Source organism: Rhinolophus ferrumequinum, chromosome 25 (genome assembly GCF_004115265.2).
Source record: "Rhinolophus ferrumequinum isolate MPI-CBG mRhiFer1 chromosome 25, mRhiFer1_v1.p, whole genome shotgun sequence".
Taxonomy (NCBI): domain Eukaryota; kingdom Metazoa; phylum Chordata; class Mammalia; order Chiroptera; family Rhinolophidae; genus Rhinolophus; species Rhinolophus ferrumequinum.
This window is the reverse complement of record NC_046308.1, coordinates 495,140-517,055: the sequence shown is the minus strand read 5'-3', so window position 1 is coordinate 517,055 and position 21,916 is coordinate 495,140. Positions and strand designations below refer to the sequence as shown.

General features: G+C 56.1%; 1 protein-coding gene across 4 annotated transcripts in view; it reads right to left on the bottom strand.

The window, feature by feature from the left end:
- Positions 1-3,223: 3,223 nt before the first annotated feature.
- The window catches only part of GALNT9 (polypeptide N-acetylgalactosaminyltransferase 9), a 56,776-nt gene continuing 38,083 nt past the window's right edge, over positions 3,224-21,916 (bottom strand). The window contains exons 6-11 of one of the 4 annotated variants that reach the window (XM_033098089.1): positions 18,820-18,937; positions 10,756-10,941; positions 9,694-9,831; positions 9,003-9,098; positions 8,065-8,232; positions 3,224-3,339 (exon numbers count right to left, since the gene is read on the bottom strand). In XM_033098089.1, coding sequence (XP_032953980.1) covers positions 3,229-3,339; positions 8,065-8,232; positions 9,003-9,098; positions 9,694-9,831; positions 10,756-10,941; positions 18,820-18,937 — 817 coding nt within the window. In that variant the 3' untranslated portion in view covers positions 3,224-3,228. Of the gene's footprint in view, positions 3,340-4,366; positions 6,879-6,988; positions 7,625-8,064; positions 8,233-9,002; positions 9,099-9,693; positions 9,832-10,755; positions 10,942-18,819; positions 18,938-21,916 lie in introns of those variants that run through there. The other 3 variants (XM_033098087.1, XM_033098088.1, XM_033098086.1) reach the window with 3 other exon arrangements.

Below are 21,916 nucleotides of genomic sequence, written 5' to 3'. Positions count from 1 at the left end.
ATAACTATATAAATTATAACTATAACTATTATTTTAAATGAATAACATATAGTTGTTATAATTATTCATTATAAGTATAAAATCAATACATGTTATTAGTTATTATAGTTATTCATTATAAGTAACTAGATAATTAATCATGAATAAATTGTTAATTTATTTAAATAATTTATGTTACTTAAACAATTAAATAAAATTAATATCTTTACTATAGATATTCATTATAACTGCAATTTATAATCTTGGAAAATGTAGAATATCATTTTCTTATAGATAGAACAGAAAAGCAAAACTAATACACGAAACACCTCTCCTTAAATTCACTACTGATACATAATCACTGGTGTTCAGGTATGTTTGCTTCTAAACCTCTTTGCATTGTCAACAAAAGTTTGCTGCCACCCACCCAGTGACAACAGGAGTCCCCAGTCTGGGGTGTGGTAAAAGGACAGACTATATTCAGGTGAACAGCTTGCAAACCAGAGACACAGCCTCCAGCGGAGGAAACCAAAACTGTGCATTCCCAGACAAAGGGGAGGCCGCTTTCATAGACAGTGCCCACCCTGGTCCCTATTTGGTCCATTTCTATGCAAATGAGGGATCTAAATTTTCAGTCTGATTGGTCCAAATAGCACTGTCCTAATTAGTGGTTATGGAGCCACTCTGATTGGTCAATGAAGATGCAAATAAGGCTATAGTTGCACAGCTGTGATTGGACAGGGCAGGTCTCAGCCCATTGGTCAAAATACAATACCAGGAACTCCTTTATAAGAGTGGGCTCAGGTGGCAGGAACATAGTCAGGAGGCTGGCAGCTCAGGCCACAGCTTTTTCCTGATGTGCAGCCCGCATGCGAGGTGTCTGTAAACATTGGCTAATAGAGTCTGGTTATGATTTGGGTCGAGTTAACCACAAGGAATCCTTCTCTGCAGGTATATTCCTTCTTGGGGTCAACAGCACGCATATACAAACACGTTTTATTTACCAAGCAGAATTATACTTAACGTACTTTTTAAACAAAAATTTTCTTTGTTCAGGTATAATTTACATATAATAAAATGTGCATTTAAAAAAGTGTTTCCTTGGTTTTTTATTTTTTCATTTTGAAATAATTTGAGTGGAAAAACAAAGCTGCAAAAAGAGAACAAAGGATTCCCACGTGCCCCTCCGACAGGCTGCCCACCTCCCAGCGTCATCAGACATGGAGAGGAGCTGGGTGCCACACTGCTAACTGTCCACAAAGGCTCCAGGGGCCCGCGTTTTACAACCTTGTTCCGTTCCCGACCACCTGGGATCCGTTGAGCCAGTCTTCCTGTTCTGCTTTAAAATTTTTCCTTTTAGGGACACCGATTATCCTTTACTGAGTCACCGTCATGTGGATTCTGAGTCATTTATCACCTTCTTTCTGTTGCTTTTTTATAAGTATTTTTTAAATCTAATCATTGTGAGGTCTTAAGCTTTCCTCTTGTGCAAGCGACTTGGTTCCTAGTGGTGCTCATTCTGTTTTCTGCTGCATCTGCTTGTAGTTTCATATTGTGTGTCTTGAGCCTCCTTTTGTTTCTTTAGCTTCGAAATCTGTGATTTTCACCTCATTCTTTAGTTTCACCATCTAATCGCTAAGCTCTTCTTTTAAAACGTTGTCTTAAGTTCTTCTAAAGCAAGATGCTCTTCCAGGATGGTTTCTTCTTTCTCTTGGGTTGTTTTCTTCCAGAATGATTTTTGGTCTGTCTTTTGCCTCCCCCTCCCTCCCCTCTTCCTTCTTCCTCCTGCAGCCCCCCACTGCACCAGAGAGAAACAGTGGAGCCAACCGCCAAGGAGGACGTTTCTGTTTCTCTGGGAATACTGGGAGCAGATCCAGCCGCTGTGGCCTCAGGACCCTGCACTGGACACCACGTGTAGGCAGGTTCTGAGGTTACAAAGGACAAAACTTGGAGCCCACTCAACTGTGACCTTCAGGAGAAATGAACCCAGTTTTGAAATTCAACACCTCAAAGCCCCATGATGTGTCCAGGCTAAATTGTGCTGAAATGACCACCAGGTGCAGGTCTACCAGCCATCACTTAGTCACTGAGAAAAGATCGCCCTGTCGAATTGCATTAGCACAGATAAGCCAGTTAATTTAATTTCTAAATGACTATCAGGTGCTTAAAAGAGCAAGAAGGAATAACAAACAAGGTTTCTCATCTTATTTATCCCCGAGCAGTTAACTGTGCGACTTACCAACTTACCCAGGTTGTCAGTTTAATTAACTTTGGTGTCTGGGGAAAAGCCCTATCAGTATGAGGTGGTAACATGCCTGGGGCCCTGTGACTAGTTCACCCAGCGTAGCTTTAGCTTCTCTGTGGCGTTTGAGGCTCTTTGAGTGGGGAGGGGCTCACCCCCAAGCGTCCTGGCCCCCACCTGCCTCACTGGGCCACTGCACCTCTTCCTGCCTCCATTCATTCTCAGATCCCAGCCCAGGCAGGCCTGCCTGCTTCTTCTACCCCCATGCGCCGTCGTCCACCTGACTGTGGCCGTCCAGGAGCCCCGGCTGCAGGTAATGAAACCTGGGTGCTCTAGGCTGCTCTGAGTTTTGGGGGCCCGTTCCTCTGAGTGGTGGGAAGTCATCCCGGCAATTCAGAGGCCTCCTCATCTCCCTCCCCAGACCCAGTTCCAACGACCTCAACTGGCCAGACAGAAGCCAAGATGGGGCCACTCCCTCCTGGGAGTCGGGATCCCACCATTCTGAGCACATGGCGTCCTGGCAGCCATCCACAGGGCCTGTAAATTTGGGCAGGATAAATCACGTCCTCATGGGCACTAACTTCTGAAAAGGTGCCTGAGATGAAACAGGACGGGCCTGGGGGAGGAGCGAGGGCTTATGGCCACTGAGTTCTCGCACCTGTCATCGCGAGAGCCCCATGGCCGCGACTGCCCGGCCCATGAGCTGCAGTCTCTTCCACGTGCGTTCTACCGCGGCACCTGCAGTGCGTGCACATGGCTGGCTGTGTGTGCACGCACTGGGTTGCAGCCTTTCTCTCCCTCTCCCCCCCATAAATCCTTTTGGTATTTAAGCCCCGAGTCAATGCTGGTTTTCAGTCGACACTGCTAACTGAAGCCACGTTTCCTTCGATTATAACCACACTCGGGTGTCGTGATCCCAGGTAGTCAAGCTCTACAAAGTCACGTCACACACAGAGTTCTATCTAGAGGCAAACCTTTGCCGCGACCCCGCTCGTGACTCACCGGGCTCAGGGCGTGCTGATCCTTCTCCCCGGCGGTCCAGCGAGGGAGGGAGTGTTGCTACTAGTGGTTGGGGGCTCTTGTCGCCTTTGGCCCCTGCCACTGTGCTCAGAACGTGCCTGTGGAACAAATGAGCGAGTGACTGAAGTGAATGAATGACTGGCCCAGGCAAGTCTCTATTGAAGGGGGGCCTGGGGAGGCCTCGGAGTGGCGGGCATGTGGGCGGGACCCACCACATGATTGGCAGGCCTCCTTGTTCACACGCAACAGGAATTTCAGGTAAGTGTCCTGTGGGTTGAGGCCCTTCTGTGTTGGGGCCCGAGGGACGCCAGCAGGGTCGCACACCCCTGCAGCTGGCCTGAGGGGGTGCAGGGGGAGGTGAGGCCCAGAAAGAAGCCATGTTCCCGTCACCCGGCCCTCTCAGCCCCAGCCCCACCCACCCTCACTGACCGTGCCGGGGCCAGGCTCAGCCCTAAAATCCACTCATGCACAGAGACCCCCTGGAGGGAAAACCACCGGGCGCCCACCCCTGCCTGTGCCCGGGACTGGGCCAAGGGCCCCAGGACAGGGTGAACGCCGGGGTGGGAAGGGCCTCAGCCTCCAGTGCCCTTCATCCCGTGGTCTCTTCCAGACCAGCCCGCCCTCGGGGCCCAGGGACGGCCACATGAGAGCTTCCCCTGGACTGGAGAAGACTCGTTCTGGTCTGCCCGTGGGGTGCCTGGCCAGCACTCACCAGGCCTGCACCCCGCGGAGGCCTCTGGGGCTGCCTCTCCCACCTGCTCCAGGGGTTGGGGCTGACCTCTCCGCCCCAGGGACCCCACTCCCTGGGCCAAATCCCACCACCTGCTGCTTCCCACAGGGTCCACCACCCAGACAGTCTGACCTGTCAGGAAGATCCACTAGAGTGATGAACGTTTTTATTAGACAAAATTAAATTTGGATACACATGGTCTATATCAAGGGCACATGGGAGGAAAGAAACCTGTGTTTCCTGCTTTTCATCTGAAGCTTGTTAACAGCCCTTCCCAGGGCCCTGGTTATTATGTTTGGTTACCAACGAACCATTTTAAACAAATGATGTGGGTTTTTCTAAATTTGCTACAGAGCCAGTTTATAATTGAATTAATAAAAGAAGCGGGCCAGTGGTTAAGTTTTATTAAATTTTATTTGCTTGTATCTTGGCCATTTAAAACACGACTGTTGTTTAAAAAGAAACAAAAACAGACAAACAAAAAACTAGGTGGCCAGGCAGAGTGGAAGGAAGGTAGGATTGGGGTGTGAAATCCCGGACCTGCGTCGTGGAAAGTGTGTGCTGTTAAAACAGGCAAAGAAGAAAAACAGTTGTGTCTTTAGGCAAAAGAAGCTAGAGGCTAGAGGCTGCAGGAAATGGGGCTGGACGGGCTTCTGAGCCCAGGACACTTCGATGGAAGTGCATGTCACCATGACTTGGAAAGACCTGGGAGGTGCCCCAGCGTGGGGCGCGCGCGCGTGCGGTGCAGACGCGGGTCCAGACCAGTCCTGACGTCCCACGGGCCCGACCAAGTGTCCATCACAAAACTGCGCGGGGCAGCGTCTCAGCAGCGCCACCATGTGGCCATGAGCTGCAACTGCGCAGTGGCGTCCTGCTCCGTCTTTCCAGCCCACGTTTGGGTGGGGGCTCTTTACATTGAGCTGGCGCCAGGATTCCCCGGCAGTTCTTCTGGCAAAGCCAGGCCTCATGAGGCGGGTAAGGACTGAAGTGCGTAACTGGAAAAATAAGAGCGTTCCGTGACCGTGTTCTATCAAGGCCGTTTCGTTCCTCCTCGGTTACAGTGGACTCAGAGACACGCCAGAGGGCCTCCGGCGCCTCCCCACAGAGGACAGGGGTGACCGCCTGTCCCACAGCCCGGGGACCCAGCTCAGTGTCCCCTCCCAGTCACCTCTTCCACCCTCACAAGCCCTGGTGCCAGCAGGACTCTGACGGGCAGAGCAGGCTTTCAAACATGGGACGTACCACCTCCGAGACGGAGGTTTGTGGAGGAATTGAGAAGGGCTTTTCTAGGTGTCAGGTTTTCCGTGAGATCCTGTGCGGGCTGCAAACCGGCCGCCTTTGACTGTCAACTTGCCTAATGAACCGTGACACACGTGTGTAAGTTGGAGGGTGGGGTGTAATTTTGAGGCTGCGGTATCTTCCATGTTAAACCCCAGCCTGTATACCCTGCACCCTAATAGTGCTGCATGGGGAAACTTCTGGACTCTGTGGACCCAGCACGTGGGTCCTTCACTAGCAACTGACTTTTGAGGCTCATTCACCACCAGCTCTTTGCTCCATCATTGTCTTAAAATTTTGGGGAAATCTGGAACAGAGTTTGGGGGGATACAGGTTGGAGCCAGTAGAATTCTCTGCTGAGCTTCTCCCAGGTGCAGGAGGCAAGGCCAGAAGGAATGGGGGGGTCAGGATCCCCAGGGAGAAGTGGAGGAGGGGACGCTGGGGTGCATGCCCAGTGGGCCGGGTGCCAGGGAAGGGCGTGTGCCACCGGGCCAGGGCTGGAGGACAGTGAAAGGCAGGCTCTGCTTCTCCTGGGGCAAGAAAACCACAAATGCCCCCTTGACCCCAAGCGCAGGTCGGAGCCCTCACACCCCGGGGACTGCCGTCCCTCTCCCACCACCAATGATGGAGGCCCGAGGACAGCCCTGGAGGGTGTGTGGGGGGTTGGCTTAACCCCCGGAGCTGAAAGCCACCATCTGACCGTGGACAGTACATCAACAGGGAGGGTGTGGCCATGTGCCGATAAAACTTTATTTATAAAAACAGGTGAGGGGCCGTGGGTGCTCGTTGGCTGACCCCTGCTGGGTGAGACGCTGGGACAGGGACTCTCCCCTGGCCAGCCGACCGGCTCCGACTCCGGTGGACGAGACACAGGTCTGTGTCCTTTAACCCACTCTTCACTGGACTGAAGCAGTCACATGGGCGCCCTCTCCTAACATTGCCCATGGGCTGTCTTTGGGACACCGCGGCTGGCGTCCCATTTCCCGTCTCACCAGCCACAGGTGGAGAGGCTCCGCTCTTCATGCTTTTGGAGTCCGCTGGGGTGACCACAGAAGGGCAGCAAGGGGCAGCCCGCCGCCCTCTGAGTTCACAGGGGGCAGTTCTGCCTGGGGGCTATACAGGGGCTTCAGCACATGCAGAAAGGTGGCTGTTCGGGCGGCTGGGCAAGAGTCCCGTGGGAAAGGCACGTGGTTTGGAGTTGGAGTTGCTGTCAGCGACCCCAGCTGGGAGGGCTCTGCTCCAGGTGGGGGCCGATCCCGGCATCGTCCTCCAGAGCACGCAGGGAGGCCGCCGTCCCAGGGGACAGGACCCAACCACACGCCAGCAGGCGGGAGGTCCCAGCCTCCCTGTGTGAGGGCACAGCCGGCTCCGGGCAGTAACTCAGGGTGGCTGTCCCAGGCCCTCGGCGTCGGTGTTGGGGGAGGCCAGGGCCGGGGTCAGTGCCGCCCATGCTTGATCCCGTTTCTGATGGTCCACTTCTGCCCCGAGCACCTCTGCACCACCAGCCGCAGCCCGAAGTTGGCGTCCTTGGACAGCTCCACCTCCAGGCACCTGCCGGTGTCGCGGCTCACGATGGGGCCGCTCTTCAGGGGAGGGAAACTGAGTCAGCATGGGCGCCTGGGGGCTGTCCTGAGAGCATCCGGGGAGTAAGGCAAGGAAGCCCGTGCGGTCACTCACGGCCGCCGGAGACTCAGGGTCCGGTCTGCCCCTCGTCCCTCTGTCCTCCTACGTGCCCCCCTCCCGCCTGCCCTGCTCCTGGGGTCTCAGGAGTCCCCAGGACACCAGAGTCCAGGACCCCTGAGATGGCATTCCCCCCCGGCAGGCCCCTCCCTGGCTCCTGGCTGGTCATTTGCCCTCAGTCCCCACACACACGGGGCCCTGGCCCGAGCCTGAGGACCCCAGGACCATCTCTTGTCTGTTCTCCATCCTTCTCCAACAGCATCCTCACTGAGTCTGGCCCTCACTGACCCGGTCCCAGGCCCCGCCTCTTGGGGACTACTGACCCTTGTTGGCTCCGCTCATCCCTGCAGCCTCTCCTGTAACCAGAGCCCCACACAGTGTCACACATTTACGTGTCACGAGTCTGCTCAGCAGGAGCCTTGGCAGAGGGTGTGTGAGGTGAGGCAGAGATCACAATGTCTCCAGATGACACATGCTGCCCAACGGGAGCTCGGGCGGGGTGAGGGAGGGCGGACGCAGGGAGCAGATCCGCGGGGCTCAGGACCAGAGGACCCCACGCAGAGAGTAGAAGGGACGTGGCCTCGGGACCCTGGGTGGGGCTGGACACACGTTCGACGTCCTTTCTGGCACTGGGTCCACCCAGCTGCACACTGAGGGTGTGTGTGCTGTTTGCATCCCTCGGTCCAGGGAGGGGCCTGCATGCGGAATGCGCAGAGCTCTGGCGGGGGGCACAGATTGCTGATCCGTCCAGGCAGGAGGCCAGCTTTAAACTTGTCAGCCCACAGGTCTGTTCTCAGGGTCTGGGATTCGAGCCCAGCAGTCCCCAAAAGCCCCAGGGTGGAGGGGAGCTGTTTCCAGCAGAGCCTAAGGAATTACAGGCTGGCCCCCTGGCCTGTGGCGGGGGGAGGGCTTCAGGTGGCTGTCATACCTTATCCTTTCCCAAAAACCCCTCACCAGGAGGCTGGAGGAGGAGGGGGTGTGGGGTCCAGGGCTGGTCAGAGCAGCTGGCCCTTCCTGGCCATGACCCTGGCAAGCCACCGAACCTCTGTGAGATGGGGTTCATGTGGGAGCAGCTGATTCAGGCCTCCCACTGCCCTCATTCCCACCCACGGGCTGACCTGAGGGGCCCACTGACCTGGGTGAAGTCCCACAGCCGCTGGGCTGGCCGGGCCACGTCCTCGCACTTCTTCAGGGCGGGTGTGCGTGCCCTGCCATCATCCACCAGGCACTTGGAGTCGGGCAGGAAGGAAGTGGAGCCCAGGGGGCCCAGCTGCAGCAGACCCTCTGCGCTGTAGCGCACCAGCTGGGAGAGGCCAGAGAGCAGGCCGGTGACCCGAGGTGGCCGCCTCCTGGGCTGGGCTGGGCTGGGGGGCCCTGTCACCAGAGCCGGCTTTCCCGGGACACCTGGTGTGCGTGGGGAGCCCACATGGGGTCGGCCTCCTGACGTCCCTGCTCCCCTGGTCCCCTAGAACTTTGCTCAGCGTCTCACCCTGTGGGGCCCATCACCTCAGCATCAGGGAGGAGAATTTCACAGGTGCCCAGGTCACCTCATCTGACCTTGAATCACAAGGCGAACACATGAGAGCGGCCCCAAAGTCATGTGTGCCAGTCCTAGTTCAGGTTGTTTGCTCTAGATTCCGGCCCCTGCCCAGCTGTGTGACCTCTCTGTGCCTGGGTGTCCTCGTGTGCAATGGTAGCAGGAGCTATGACAGTGCCTGCCTCTCGGGCTCTGGTGAGGCCCCAGTGGGCACTCAATGTAAAGTGCTCCATAAACAGCAGCGTCGTCGTGTGTGAAGGGCCCCTGTCTGCTGGGTGACATCGACATGGTGGCAAATGCTGGTCCACACGTCCACTGCTGTCCACACAACAGCCCTGAGAGGTGGGCAGAGTCATCGTCCCATCTGAGGGATGGGAGAGCCGAGGCCCGAGGCACCAAAGGCTGAGCAGCTGGCGTGACGGTGAGCATGTCCTGGAGGGCCCCACGCCACTTGCGGTGGCTTCAGGGGCCAGGACACCCAGCAGACCCCCTGGGGCACCGCCTCCCACTTGCCGTTGTGGAAGTCACCGCCCTACCTGGGAGGACATCCCGTGGCACGGGTAGAGGATCGCTCGGTCGTCGTCCTCTGCTCCCTGGTCCAAGCAGTAGCCACTGGCTTTGCTGTTTCTCACCTACGACCAGAAACCAAAGGAGAAACCCATGGCAGAGGGTCCCCAGGTGGAGGCGAGGCTGGAGGGGGCTTCACACACCCGTCCCCTGACGGGCCGAGCAGCCTGCTCTGGGCCAGTCTCAGGAAAGTGTGAGCCTGATGCCCACGGGTGGCTGAGACCCACCAGGGCGTCCTGGCTGAGAAGCAGGGGAGGGGGCAGGGAGTGAGGGAGGAGGGTGGAAGAAGGAAGGGGATGGGGAAGCAGGGGTGGGGGAGGGAGGACAGGGATGGGGCAGGGGGAGCTGGGGTGGGGGAGCTCGCAGGAAGGGACTCGCTGGGCTTCTCTGAAGGGCCGACCTGCTTGTCATGGGGAGGCACACATAGACACGCCCCTCGCCTACGTGTACAGACTGGGCCCCCTGCAGAGGGGGGACTCGCCCAAGGGAACGCACCTGTGCTGCTGTCTGGTGTCCGTGGACATGCACACGGGCACAGGGGAGGGTACGGGTGGGAACACACTGGGGCTGGGGTGCTGCAGTGTGAGGACATGGGCAGGTGGGCGTGGGGCCTGGGGGAAGCCTGCCTGACCGGAGGAGCCATCCCAGTGGAGGCGGTACCTCTCCGTACGTGAGGGTATCGTTGTAAGTCCTCATCTCAGGGTACACGTTCTCCAGGTACCACTTGAAGCTGCGACATTTCAGCCTCTGGCGCAGGGCCAGCCGCTCAGACACGTCCCCGAAGTCCACTCCTGGGTTCTTCGAGGTGGGAAGCGAGGCAGGAAGGGCACTGAGTGCGGGAGACCCCAGGACCCGGGTCTCTGCCATGAGTATGGGGCACACATACATATGCACAGGTGCACAGTCACACACGCACACATGTGCACACACCTGTGCACACATGCAAACACGTGTACACGTGCACACATACACACATGCGTACACATGTGCAAAACACACGTGCACACTCACACATGTACACCATACACACACACACATGCAAACATGTACATGCTCCTGCACACACAGTGTGCACACAGGCATACCCAAGCACACTTCTCCAAGCTCCCGCACCCCAGCCACAGGCTGCTGATTGGGCACCTGTGGTTTGTGCCCAGCCCCTGCTTCTTGACAGCAGCAAACAGGGGGAGAAGAAGCCACCATCGCCACAGCAGGCGGACCCTGAGGCCTCATTCAAGGTCCTGCAGGGGACCTCAGTGTGTTGGCTCTGCCCCTAGGAGCGGTGAGTCCCTGTGTGAGACTGCAGATCTCTGGGCGGGTAACAGGATTCTGTGAGTTTCTCCTGCGTCATTATCATCACCATCACATCACGGCCTCCGTGCTGAACTCAGCTTCGGAGGGGCACCCTGTGGCCAGAGGAGGGACCGCTATCCTCCTGGGGGCTCACCCAGCAGGAACAGTGACGCTTGAGTCACGTCTGCCACTGAAACAGCACAGTGTGGGCGGCTTGCCAATGATCTTAACAGCTGCTAGAAACGGCTCTCATTGGTGGAAGTGATGACGTTCTCACCGTCCTCGCTGAGCGAAGCTTGGGAGGCCCCCTGCCTCATGAGGACAGGCTATGTGCTTTGTCAACCCCCCAGGCTGTTCCCAGGGTACCGTCCACAAGGGCCTGGCTCTGGCTTCGACGGCCCCGCCCCTCCCCTGCCCGGGCTGGCTTACGGTCATGGGAATATTCCAGGCCATGTACACATGGGACTTGAAGCCGTCCATCCACACCTCAGCCGCCCGCAGGGCGTTGCGCTTGGCGTAGTAATCAATGTCGTTGTTGTAGGGCTTCTTGGTGCGCTCGATGTGGGCCACGCGAGAGCAGGGCAGCACCTCCATGCTGCCCCCGCACTGCCACACCTGCCGGGACAGCGGCCCCTCTGGGTGGCCGGCTCCGCCCCTCCACCCCTACCCCCACCCCATCCCGTTCACAGACCCCAGGACACACCTGCTGTGGCACCAGGAGGCCTGGTGCCTGTGGGCGCGTGCAGGGGACACCAGTGGAAATGCAGCCACGGCTGGGGGTCGAGTTCACCAAAGCCTGGACAGGGCTGCATCCCCGTCCTGGGGCCCCCCCACAGCCACGCAACGCTGGCTCTGTGCCAGGAAGCCTGGCCCAAGAGGGTTCCTGTCTACCACCAACCCCTCGACAAACCCACAATCTAATTTAAAAAGAGCAGCTTCCTTTCAAACACCCCTTCAAGTACCCCAAACAGACACACAACCTGGGTCTACAGAAGTCGACACTCAGTGGCTCCTCTTAACTAAGATCCCCAAAATCCCTGACCGTTTGAACCCTCACCCATCACAGAAACAGATTTTGCACCACGACCCCCTCTCACTTCTGTATGTTCCACTTCAACTTAGCAGCCACGAGAGTTTTAGGCTCAAGGCTTGCTGAGACGTGGGGGAAGGAGGCAGAGATGGCTCGAGGCTCAAGCTCGGGGCATCCCTGGGCTGGCGGCTTCCGTGTGGAGAACAGGTTGTGGGGCAAGAGTGGGGGGCATTTCTAAGTGAGCGGTGATGGAGCCACGGGGCCAGACTGTCAATTCATCACAAAGCCCGGGTTCCCTGCCCCTGCAGCTGCAGTTCTGGCCAATGAGCTGTAAGCAGAAGTCCCGGGGTAGGGTTTGGGGAAAGCTGTGGCTTATGTTAAAAAGAGACAGATCCCACTAGCAGGGTGCTTGCCCCCCTTCCCTTCTTCCCGCTAGGAAAGCAGAAGGGAGGTCTGGAGCAGTGGCAGCCATCGTATGACCATGGCCGATGGAAAGTGAGACAGAGCCTGAGTTCCTGTGCTGACCGTGCAGCTGCTATATCAGGTCCGTGCTTCACGAGACAACTAAATCTCTATCTGTTCAAGCCTTGGTTAGTGGGGTTTTCTGCTGTTACGTTCCTAACTGATGAAGCTGGATCCACAGGTGGCAGTGGGATGAAGACAAACCCAACACAACCTGATGTTGGGGCAGGTGGAGGATTAACCTTGTTCTCATTATGGGTGAAAACAAGGACTGAGGCACAGAGAGGTTAAGAAACAAATCCAAGATCACACAGCTGGCTCGTGGGGAGGCAGGGAGCCAGAACTACTGGGTGAAGCCCCAAGTTGCTTCTTCACCCAGAGCTGTGCAGGCGGCACAGAGCAGGGTCACATGACCTAAATGTGACCGTCACACTCACCCTGTGTCTAACCACTAATTTTCTCAATCAGCTTGGTTAATTGCCACCCAAATAGAAACAGCAAACACAATGGGAGGCCCAGGTGTCAGGTCTCAGGCAGCTGCTCAGGGGAAGCCGCTCATACGCAGGACCCCCACCGGGCCCTCAGGGACCCCCAGGAGCCCCGCCACTCATCCCCACAGATCTCAGGCTCTCAGAGCTGGTCCCTGAGGGTGGGAGTCCAGAGTGGCAGCCGTCCTTACAGGTAAGACCCAGCCCTTAAGAAATCCAGGAATACTGACCCGTCAGCACGGGTGCCAGTCAATGCCTTATTCATTGTCAAAACAGTCAGATTGGGGCGGACGGGTGGCTCAGCCGGTCAGAGCGCGAGCTCTGGGCAACGGGGCTGCCGGTTCGATTCCCACATGGGCCAGCGAGCTGCACCCTCCACAACTAGAATGAAGTCAATGAGCTGCCGCCGAGCTCCCGGGTGGACAGATGGCTGTTGGTTGGAGCGCAGGCTCTCAAGCACAAGGTTGCTGGTTCAATTCCCATAACAGATGGTGGGCTGCGCCCCCTGCAACTAACAACGGCAACTAGACCTGGAGCTGAGCTGCGCCCTCCACAACTAAGACTGAAAGGACAACAACTTGACTTGAATGGAGCTGATGAGTCCTGGGAAAAACACACTGTTCCCCAAAAGCCCTGGAAATACACACTGTTCCCCAATAAAATCCTGTTCCCCTTTGCCAATAAAATCTTTTTTAAAAAAACAGTCAGATTGGAGCCACCACTCGGCGCTGCCGGGCAATGTGGGTCTTGGCCTGACGGTGAGCCCGCGGGGCTGGGGTGGGCCAGGGCCATCACGGTGGGGGGGGTGGCCAGTGGCCTCGGGAGTGTGCAGCCAGGTGACACGGCCCCAAGCGTCTTCCCTCCTACCCACGTTCTCAGAACATTCATTCTGAAGCAGGTTGACATTTGTCTCGTTTTTGGCCCCTTTTTCTTCAGGCCACTGCAATGATCAAAATGACATTTTTCTGGAGTGCCACTGCTTTTCAAAAGCTGCGCTTCCTGCAGCTTTGCCTCTCACCCACGCGGCGAGCGGGGGCTGGGAGGAGAATGTATCCAACATCATTTTTATGGAGCTGCTTTTCTGACTCTGAGTTCCTTTAATTTACAGCACAGTCTCCCCGCAGCCAGGAACGTGGCACACAGGCCATCTACGCCCGCCTGCAGCTGTCCCCTTGAAGCAGTGCCCTGGCCGGAGGACATGCCTGGAGGGCTGCTGTCTGGTACAAGCGCCCAAACGCGCTCTCCGGCCTGAGGTCCAGGCCTCCCCCATCCAATGGCGTCAGAGCTCTCAGGACCCTCCCCTCTCAATGACAGCCACCCCTGCTCTCAGGCCTCACCTCACTTTAATAAGGATAGAACCTACGCTTTCAAACAGCGAGTCAGGGCTGCGGTCACCTGGGGGTAGGACAGCAGGTGGCAGGGGGACAGACCCCAATCCCTCCCGCTTTCATCCCAGAGCAGGATGTGTCTTGCAGCCTGGTGGTCGCCTCACAGAGGCCCGTCTGTCCCTGTGGCTAGTCTCTGGCTGAGCTGGACGAGAAGCAGGCGGCGGGGCAAACGCGTGTGCGGCCGGCGCGCCGTCTGCTGCAGCCAACGGGCTCGTCCCCGCGCGTCATCACCGCTGCCTGGTCCCGCGTTTAAAGGAAACGCCACACAGATGCCTCGGGTTTGCCCACCACGTCAGACGCGCCCGCCACCGTCTCCACTGCTTCGGTGGAACAGAAGTCATTAGGTTTCATCGGCGACCGGCCCAGGACGCTCAACTCTTTCTCCTAAGATTTGCAGGTGCCAGCAGAGGGTTTCAGTGACAAAACAATTCCTTGTACCCTGAGCTGCGATTTTATGAGCCCTTTGCAGGCTGCCTCGTGTGTGTGTGTGTGTGTGTGTGTGTGTGTGTGTGTGTGTCCGTGCACGTATGTGCAGAGAGGCATTCTGGCATGTAAATCGCAGCCGGATGGAGTGGCTTCTCTGGTGTAGGCTCAGGTGGGAAAGGCTTTCTGGGCATGACTCTTGGCTCCCGGGGACACTGCTTCTTCAGTTGCTGCCTTGGCTGAGAGCTGTGACAAGCTCACCTAGGAGATAGTCTCCCCGTTTCCAAAGAGCTCGGCCCTGCCAGGTTGCCTGAGGGCCAGGCAAGGCTGGCACGGTCCCCTGTCCCCCATGACAGCCCAGAATGCCGAGCAGGGTCCTGTGCTCTGTCCGCAGGATGAACTGATGGCTCCCATCCACACCTGAATTTCAGTGGGTTAACACAGCAGTTAGTGTCTGGCTCATATCTCCAAACGAAGTGGGCCAGCTGGTGCAGGGGGCTGCCCACGCCGCCGTCCAGGGACCAGGCTCCTCTGGCAGTGGCTGTGCTGCCCCAGGGGCCCTCCCACCTCAACATTCAGCTGTGGATAGAGACAGATGAGGGTGTGGGGGACACATGGGGGCTTTACCAGCCAGGCCTGAGGGTGTAAGCCATCACCCCCACCCCCATTCCACTGTCCAGGACTCAGCAAGATACTATATCTAACGAGATGGTGGCCGGACACGTGGAGGGAAGGGAGACAGGGCTCTGTGACATACAGGGGCTTTGCCATTCCTGTGGGGGGAGGGGCAGTGCAGCAAGGGAGGGGAGCAAAACACAAGCGTGCCCCGCCCACTAGGCCCCCTGGAAGACAGGCAGCACACGCTGCAGATGGTGAGGGACGCAGGTGAGAGACCCTCGGTGCTCGTGTGCGTCCATGTCTTCCAGCAGCGTCTGTGCCAGCAGAGCCGTGGGGCCGGCATTTCAGAGGCTTCTCCCAGCAGGGTTATCATGTGGGCGACACGTGGGGACCAGCTGTCCCTAGCACAGTCAAGGAGTGGGGAAGCCGGAACGTGGCGTGTGGGACCCCAGCCTGGCGTCTTGTCACACAGGACATTTGCTGTGGCAGGACGAGGGGCTGGTGGCAATGTCGATGGGTCCCCAGGCTGCAGCACCCGTCCCTGGGCACCTCCCTGGCCTTTACTGGTCACCATCTTCTCGAGACCCGCCTGCTTCCTGACGTCCACGTGCCACACAAACATGCCATGTCACTACCCTGGAGGTGCCGATGGGAGTATGTGCCACTTTGCAGCCGACGCTGTGTCTCTGCTGCGTGTCATTCTGTTATTCTGGGTGTTGGGATCCACTGAATGTGATGGAAGCTGGTTTTCGTCTTGAAAACACTGACAATGGGACTTCACCTTGCAAGTGAGGGCCAACATCTACTCAAGCTGGCCTCTCTCTTTGCCGTTGTAATAATCCCTGGCTCTAAAACCGATGCTGTGATCCATCCACCCAGCTGATAAAGCCATTCATCCACCCACCCACCTACCCACCGATCATCTGTGTAACCGTGTTTCCCCGAAAAATGAGACCTGACCGGAAAGTCACCGGAAAGCGTGATTTGTCAGGATGACATCCCCTGGACATAAGCCCTACTGCGTCTTTTGGAGCAAAACTTAATATAAGACCCGGTCCTATTTTCGGGCAAACACGGTAGTCCATATAACCAACACCACTATCCAGGCAAGGAAATCAAAGCGAGACATGAAGCGAGCTCAGTGTCCCTGCCCAGGCCTCCAGGAAAAGGACGAAGCACCAGCGGCCCAGGCAGCTGACCCACAGCCGACGTCCCCTACACAAACGCGAGAGGCACCCCACTATCATTTTCCTTCTGACAGCACAGAATTTTCCATTTGAACAAGAAGCCAGGGCCTCACACTTGCTCTACAGAACACTGTGTATCCTTTGTGGAGATTTCCCATCTGAGCCCCGTTTTTTAAAAGCCTGACAGTCTGCTCCATGCAGCGCCCCGCCCAGGCCCAGTTTCAGGAAGCGATGATTCCCACAGTGTACCACAGGCTGACACCTCCCTCCTGCCACACAGACACCTGGCTTTGCAGGAACTCCCCATCCCAGGGCATCCACACCTGAAGTACACACCCGCCCCTCCAGCCAGGACCAGGACTCTCACCAGGCTCTGCCACCCCCATGTCTGTCGGCTCCGTGTGTGTCCCCCATGCTTACTAGACCCCTGAGACCCACAGCAGGTTTCTTTGGAAGAAGAAAGGCGCTCGGGGAGGACAGCCGGGTACTTCTCCTGGCCCCGCCAGCCTGGGCGCCTGGCATCTGTGACGGTGGCTGGCCCTCCCTCCCCAGGGCTGTCCCCCTACCCAGGTGCCCTCTCAGCAGGCTCCTGGAATGCCAGGGGTCGGAGGCAGGGCCCGGCTTCCAGGCCCCTCCTTAGGGTCAGCTGTTGGTGCCTAAGACGGCAAAGGAGACAGACGCCACTGCAGCTCCCTCGGGGCTCTGGGCCTTGTTCCCGGGCACGTGGACGCCCTCTCTGACCCCCGGAAAGGATTGGGACTGCATGGGGAGACGGTGAAGGAAGTCAGACGTGGAGGACCGGCACCCTGTCAGTTTTGTGAATTGTTCACAGACGTCTGGGGTTTAATGATCAAAACAGTTCAGGAAAGTGACGGCCACACTCGTAGGGCTGACTCTGAATTCGTGATTTAAAATTGGACCGTGGCAGAGAGTTAAACTCTGAAACGTTTCCAAGAACCTGAGATTTGGCCAAAGTTTAGTTTATTAGGTGCTCGAGAATTTTTAAAAACACTTTGGGGGAATTTCTGCTATGATATCAGGCATTCAAAATGCTTAAAGAGGAAAGAAAATATGTTTCATTTATCAGCGCCATTTTAAAGGTTCAGGGGAATTTAACTCCAGGCAGAAATGGAATTGATTGCTGTTTAACGGCATTTAATCTGTTTGACCTGAGTTAACCACACATTCATCAAAGAAAAAGGGAAGGTGAGTGTTCTTACCCAATTACACTTACAGCCATAATAACACCATGTCTAGGCTTAACTTAAAAGCTTACAGCAAATCGGCTTTGAAATGGGCAACTTCAATACACTTTATACATTTTTAAAAACTTGCCTTAAATAATGTTTTCTGTGAATAAAGCCCACAGGCAAAACCCAAGAAACAAATGAAGCCCCAGAAACAAACCACAGACCCACGAGAGCTCAGCCCCACGCCGCACAGCTCAGCCACCAGAGACCGTGAGCCCGGCCCCAGGCCCTTCTCATTTGGGGGTACTTACAGGCCCTGTGCACAGCAGGCGGCACACTTCTCTCCTCACACCTCCACAGAGCGACCCCTGGGAGGCAAGCGGCCGAGCTCCCAAGGCCCCCACTCACTCCCAGCAGAAGCGGCCCTGCCTTGCTCCTCCTCTCCACACAGGCTGACCTGCCTCAGGGCCTTTGCACCTGCTGCTCCCTCTGCCACGACACCCATCCTGCCCCGCTAGGTCCACAGCTCCTTTGTGGCTCCTGGTCTTCTGTAGCTGTCTCCTTCTCTGACCAGGCCCCTCCCTGCACTCCCCACCTCCCCCCTACTTCTTCCTCCCTTTCGAATTTCTCACCAAGAGAGGCACTTTCTTTCCTCTTACCGCCTCTGCCCCTGGCAGGGGAGCCGCAGAAAGGCAGGATCCCCATGTTTTGTTCCCTGCAGGCCTGGCACACCCGGTGGACAGAGCGTGTGTTAATTGAGGCCAGCAACCTGTGGGAAATGGGCTACAGAGGGTCTGGGCCAGGCGCTGGCCAGCCGGGAGCTGCTCTCAGAGCCTTTCCCACCTCGAAAGCTGCCACCCACATGCATCGTGTGCCATTGCTGAGGTTGGCACTGTCCATGCCATGGGGGAGGGACTGTCCTGAGGGAACCTGCACCCAAAGCACCGGGTGACCCAGCATGTTTCCGGTGGGGCTGCGAGCACCTCACTTTAGGGCACCTGGCAGAAGGAGCTCTGCCACCCTGGGGTCCCTGATTGGCAACCAAGATTCTTCTAGAACTTTCCACCAGTTCTCTAGGTACTGAGGTCTCGAGAGGTGGTTTAAAACCAGGAGGAGAGTCTGGGGTCAAGGGAAGGGGTGGGAAGGAGGCCTGAGGCACCTGGTGTCAGTTGTTCTGGGACAGCTCTGGCTCCGTGGGGGGTGCCTCGTGCCCTCAGTGGGGGGCATGTCCTCGTCCTCATGTGGGCCAGCGCCTCCAGCCCCTCAGAGCCGTGTCCTGCCCTTCTGGGGGCCTTCGTACCAAGCTGCTCCCCACGCTGCCCCTGAGCAGTCCTAGGGGATTCGAGCACCCCCAAACTCCCGCCTGCACCCCTGTCTTCTACATCCAACCAAGACAAATACCCCAAACAGCGTAAGGGTGGGTCTTCTCACTGCAGACACTCAAACTCCCTGTGCCAAAGGGTTCTAAGATTTCCAACCATGCCACCAGCCTACCATTAGTGTAAGACAACAGACATGAGTGTCTTGAGTGATCAAAATGAACATAAGAAATACAACCTTTTGTGTTTACGTTCAACAGGCAGAATGCTCCTTGGTGCCGGCGCTGAGTGTCCTCACTGAGGCCGGCTCTCGGCTGGGGCCACAGGCCCGCCCGGCCCCACTTCGCACAGGCCCGCCCGTATGTGCCTTCCCCCAGACGTCACTTACCCTCATGCCCAGCTCAATGTTCTCGCCACCGTACACCTCCATGCCTGGGTCCAGCAGGCCAATGTCCCCGAAATACTCCCGGTCCACCACGAACGAGCAGCCAATCATGGCGGGGGTTCTGGGGGGAAGCGGAGAGCGTGTGAGCGGGTCGCCAGCAGCCCAGAGCGCTGCGTGGGCCCAGCCCTCTGCCCACCCCCACACCTCATCCCTGAGCGTCTCATCTCCGCGGGTCACTGAGCTCAGAGCTCCCCACAGCTATTTCTGCAGCTGCGAGGACTCAGGTGGGGTCACCACAGGCTGGGCTTTGCATCCCTCAGAGCCTGGAGAAGCAGCCAGCACAGACCAAGTCCAACTGCCTATTCAAGCCTGGGCGGGCATTCAATTCAGGCCACTTAGTGTCGGGGTTTGAAAAATCACTTTCCCAGTGAGTTGTCTGGTTGCCCTGAACATGATTTCCCGAACTTGAGTCACTTGCCTACCCTCCTCATCATTTTGTCGTATCTGTGTATCAGTAGCCAGGGCTGGAACGGGCAGCCGTGTAGGTTGTGCACTTCTCAAATCTATAGAAGCTCATGGATGTCAGACTCTGAAGGACATGCCTTGGGATTGTCAAGTGCACAACCTGTGCAGCTGTATGCCACAGGCTGCCAACTGTACTGTCACTTCTGCAATAATTCTGTGTACATCTCTGTATTTTTGAAATGTCAGTAAATCTTGCCTTGTCCCAAGCAATCATGTCTGTGAAATCACACATGGATGTGCTAGGTACAGTTTTTTCTAATCTGCATTAACAATGTGTCAGTGCTGTGTGTGTCCCCCATGGGAAGTGGTCTCATGGAGCAGTGATGAGAAAGCCAGGCACCTGAGACAGGGTGGTGAACAGTAAGGGGACAGTAGCACTGCGAATGGTACACACTTTCATTCATTCATTCATTCATTCATTCATTCATTCATTCATTCATCCATTCAGTCAATCATCAATTTGGGAAACAGTGAGTGTCTTCTAGGTGGTGGGGATAACAATGAAAGAAGAGAGAAAGGGAAAATCTCTCTCTAGCAAGAAGTAAATACAGTCTTTGTTTTGTAAGCAAGCAGGACCTCCCAAGCTTTTGATGGAAGAGTTTGCCTCTAAACAAAGAGAATTCCCTTGTAGGCTGAGGGCTTAGTTTCCTCTGAGGACTAGCAGGCCCCCTTGGGTGTTAAGGCCCCACAGCCACTGCTGCGCCCAGTGGAAGCTACTCCCTCCGCTCGTGCCTCATGCCCCCGCTGCTCCTGTAGTCACCGAATACCCCTCCAATGAAATCAGCAGAGAACAGCTGGTCTCAACCACAAGTTAAAAGAAGCATTTCTGCCCCCTGTGACTGGGAAGTCAGGGGTAGGTGCCCGTCAGTTGTCCAAGAAAACAGGCGTCCTTTCACTTCTGCAAAGATCCGATGTGTTCTGTCATTGGATTTCGACCATGTATCTAACGGTCCCGACATTTGAACGCCGTCTTTGACTTTTAACAGCAAGCGTGTGGCTGGGTTACAGTTCACCAACGTGAAACAGGCATTTCTCTCACTTTCTTAACAACTGCATACAAATCTCAGGGTGCTCTCTGATGGATGGAACTGCCAAATTCCCTGCCAAGTCTGTTATCACTGGTAATGACTTTTTTTTATTATTGCTCCGAGTTCCAAAATAAACTTAAACTCGTGAGGCGACGGTAGCAGAATCAGCTGGCTCTGAATTTGTTTTCATGAGAAATTCTGCTGTGGTTGCAGGAAACAGCAGAGGCTGAGGGCAGGTTCCTGATGGAGACGTCCTCTCCTTTGTGGGGCTTCCTCACATCTGGGCTGAGCCGCAGCATGTTCACAGCCAAGGCTCCTGCCTTGCAGAGGCTACACCCATGCAGGGACACAGCTGCACGGACACACAGCACACACAGGCACCCACAAGGACACGGACACACACGACACACACATATGATCCCACAAATACACACAAAGACATATCCAGATACACACAGATACATTCAGACACACTTAACCCACGTATACACATGCGACACACACGAAACACAGACACAGCTGCAGCGACACACACACAGACACAGTGGACGCACAGAGGCACACACAGACACCGAGACACATACACGTGGACAGTGCTCCGTCCTGAGTCTATAATTCTGGAAAAGCCATATACATGGGAGCTGATACAATGACTGCTGCATTTATCGGAGGAAACTAATCTGAAAGCCATTTGCAAAGCTGTGCATTGCAGTGCGTTATCATGGCAAAAGGGAGGTCACCTGAGAGGCCATCAGTGTGGACAGGTGAGCGAGTCACCCCTCTGATGTGACCCACAGAGCTGTGGCTGCCGTGACCACCAAGAGCCATCAGAAACGGCTTCTTAGGGGTTGGCCTGGTGGCTCAGGCGGTTGGAGCTCCGTGCTCCTAACTCCGAGGGTTGCCGGTTCGATTTCCACATGGGCCAGTGGGCTCTCAACCACAAGGTTGCCAGTTCAATTCCTTGAGTCCTGCAAGGGATGGTGGGCTCTGCCCTCTGCAACTAAGATTGAACACGGCACCTTGAGCTGAGCTGCCGCTGAGCTCCCGGATGGCTCAGTTGGTTGGAGCGCATCCTCTCAACCACAAGGTTACCGGTTCGACTCCCGCAAGGGATGGTGGGCTGTGCCCCCTGCAACTAGCAACAGCAACTGGACCTGGAGCTGAACTGCGCCCTCCACAACTAAGACTGAAAGGACAATAACTTGAAGCTGAATGGCACCCTCCACAAGTAAGATTGAAAGGACAACAACTTGGAAAGAAAGTCCTGGAAGTACACACTGTTCCCCAATAAAGTCCTGTTCCCCTTCCCCAATAAAATCTTAAAAAAAAAAAAAAGAAGAAAGGCTTCTCGTCTGGACATCAGAAGGTGAAGGTCACCATTCTACACAGTGACTCGAGAAGCAATTATGTGTGTGCAGGTGTGTGTGTGCATTGTGTGTCTGTGAGTGTGTACACAGTGGTGTACACAGTGTGTGTGTGGGGGAGTGAGCATGTGCATTGTGTGTGTGCACAGGTATGTGCATCGAGAGTAAGTGTGTGTTGTGTGT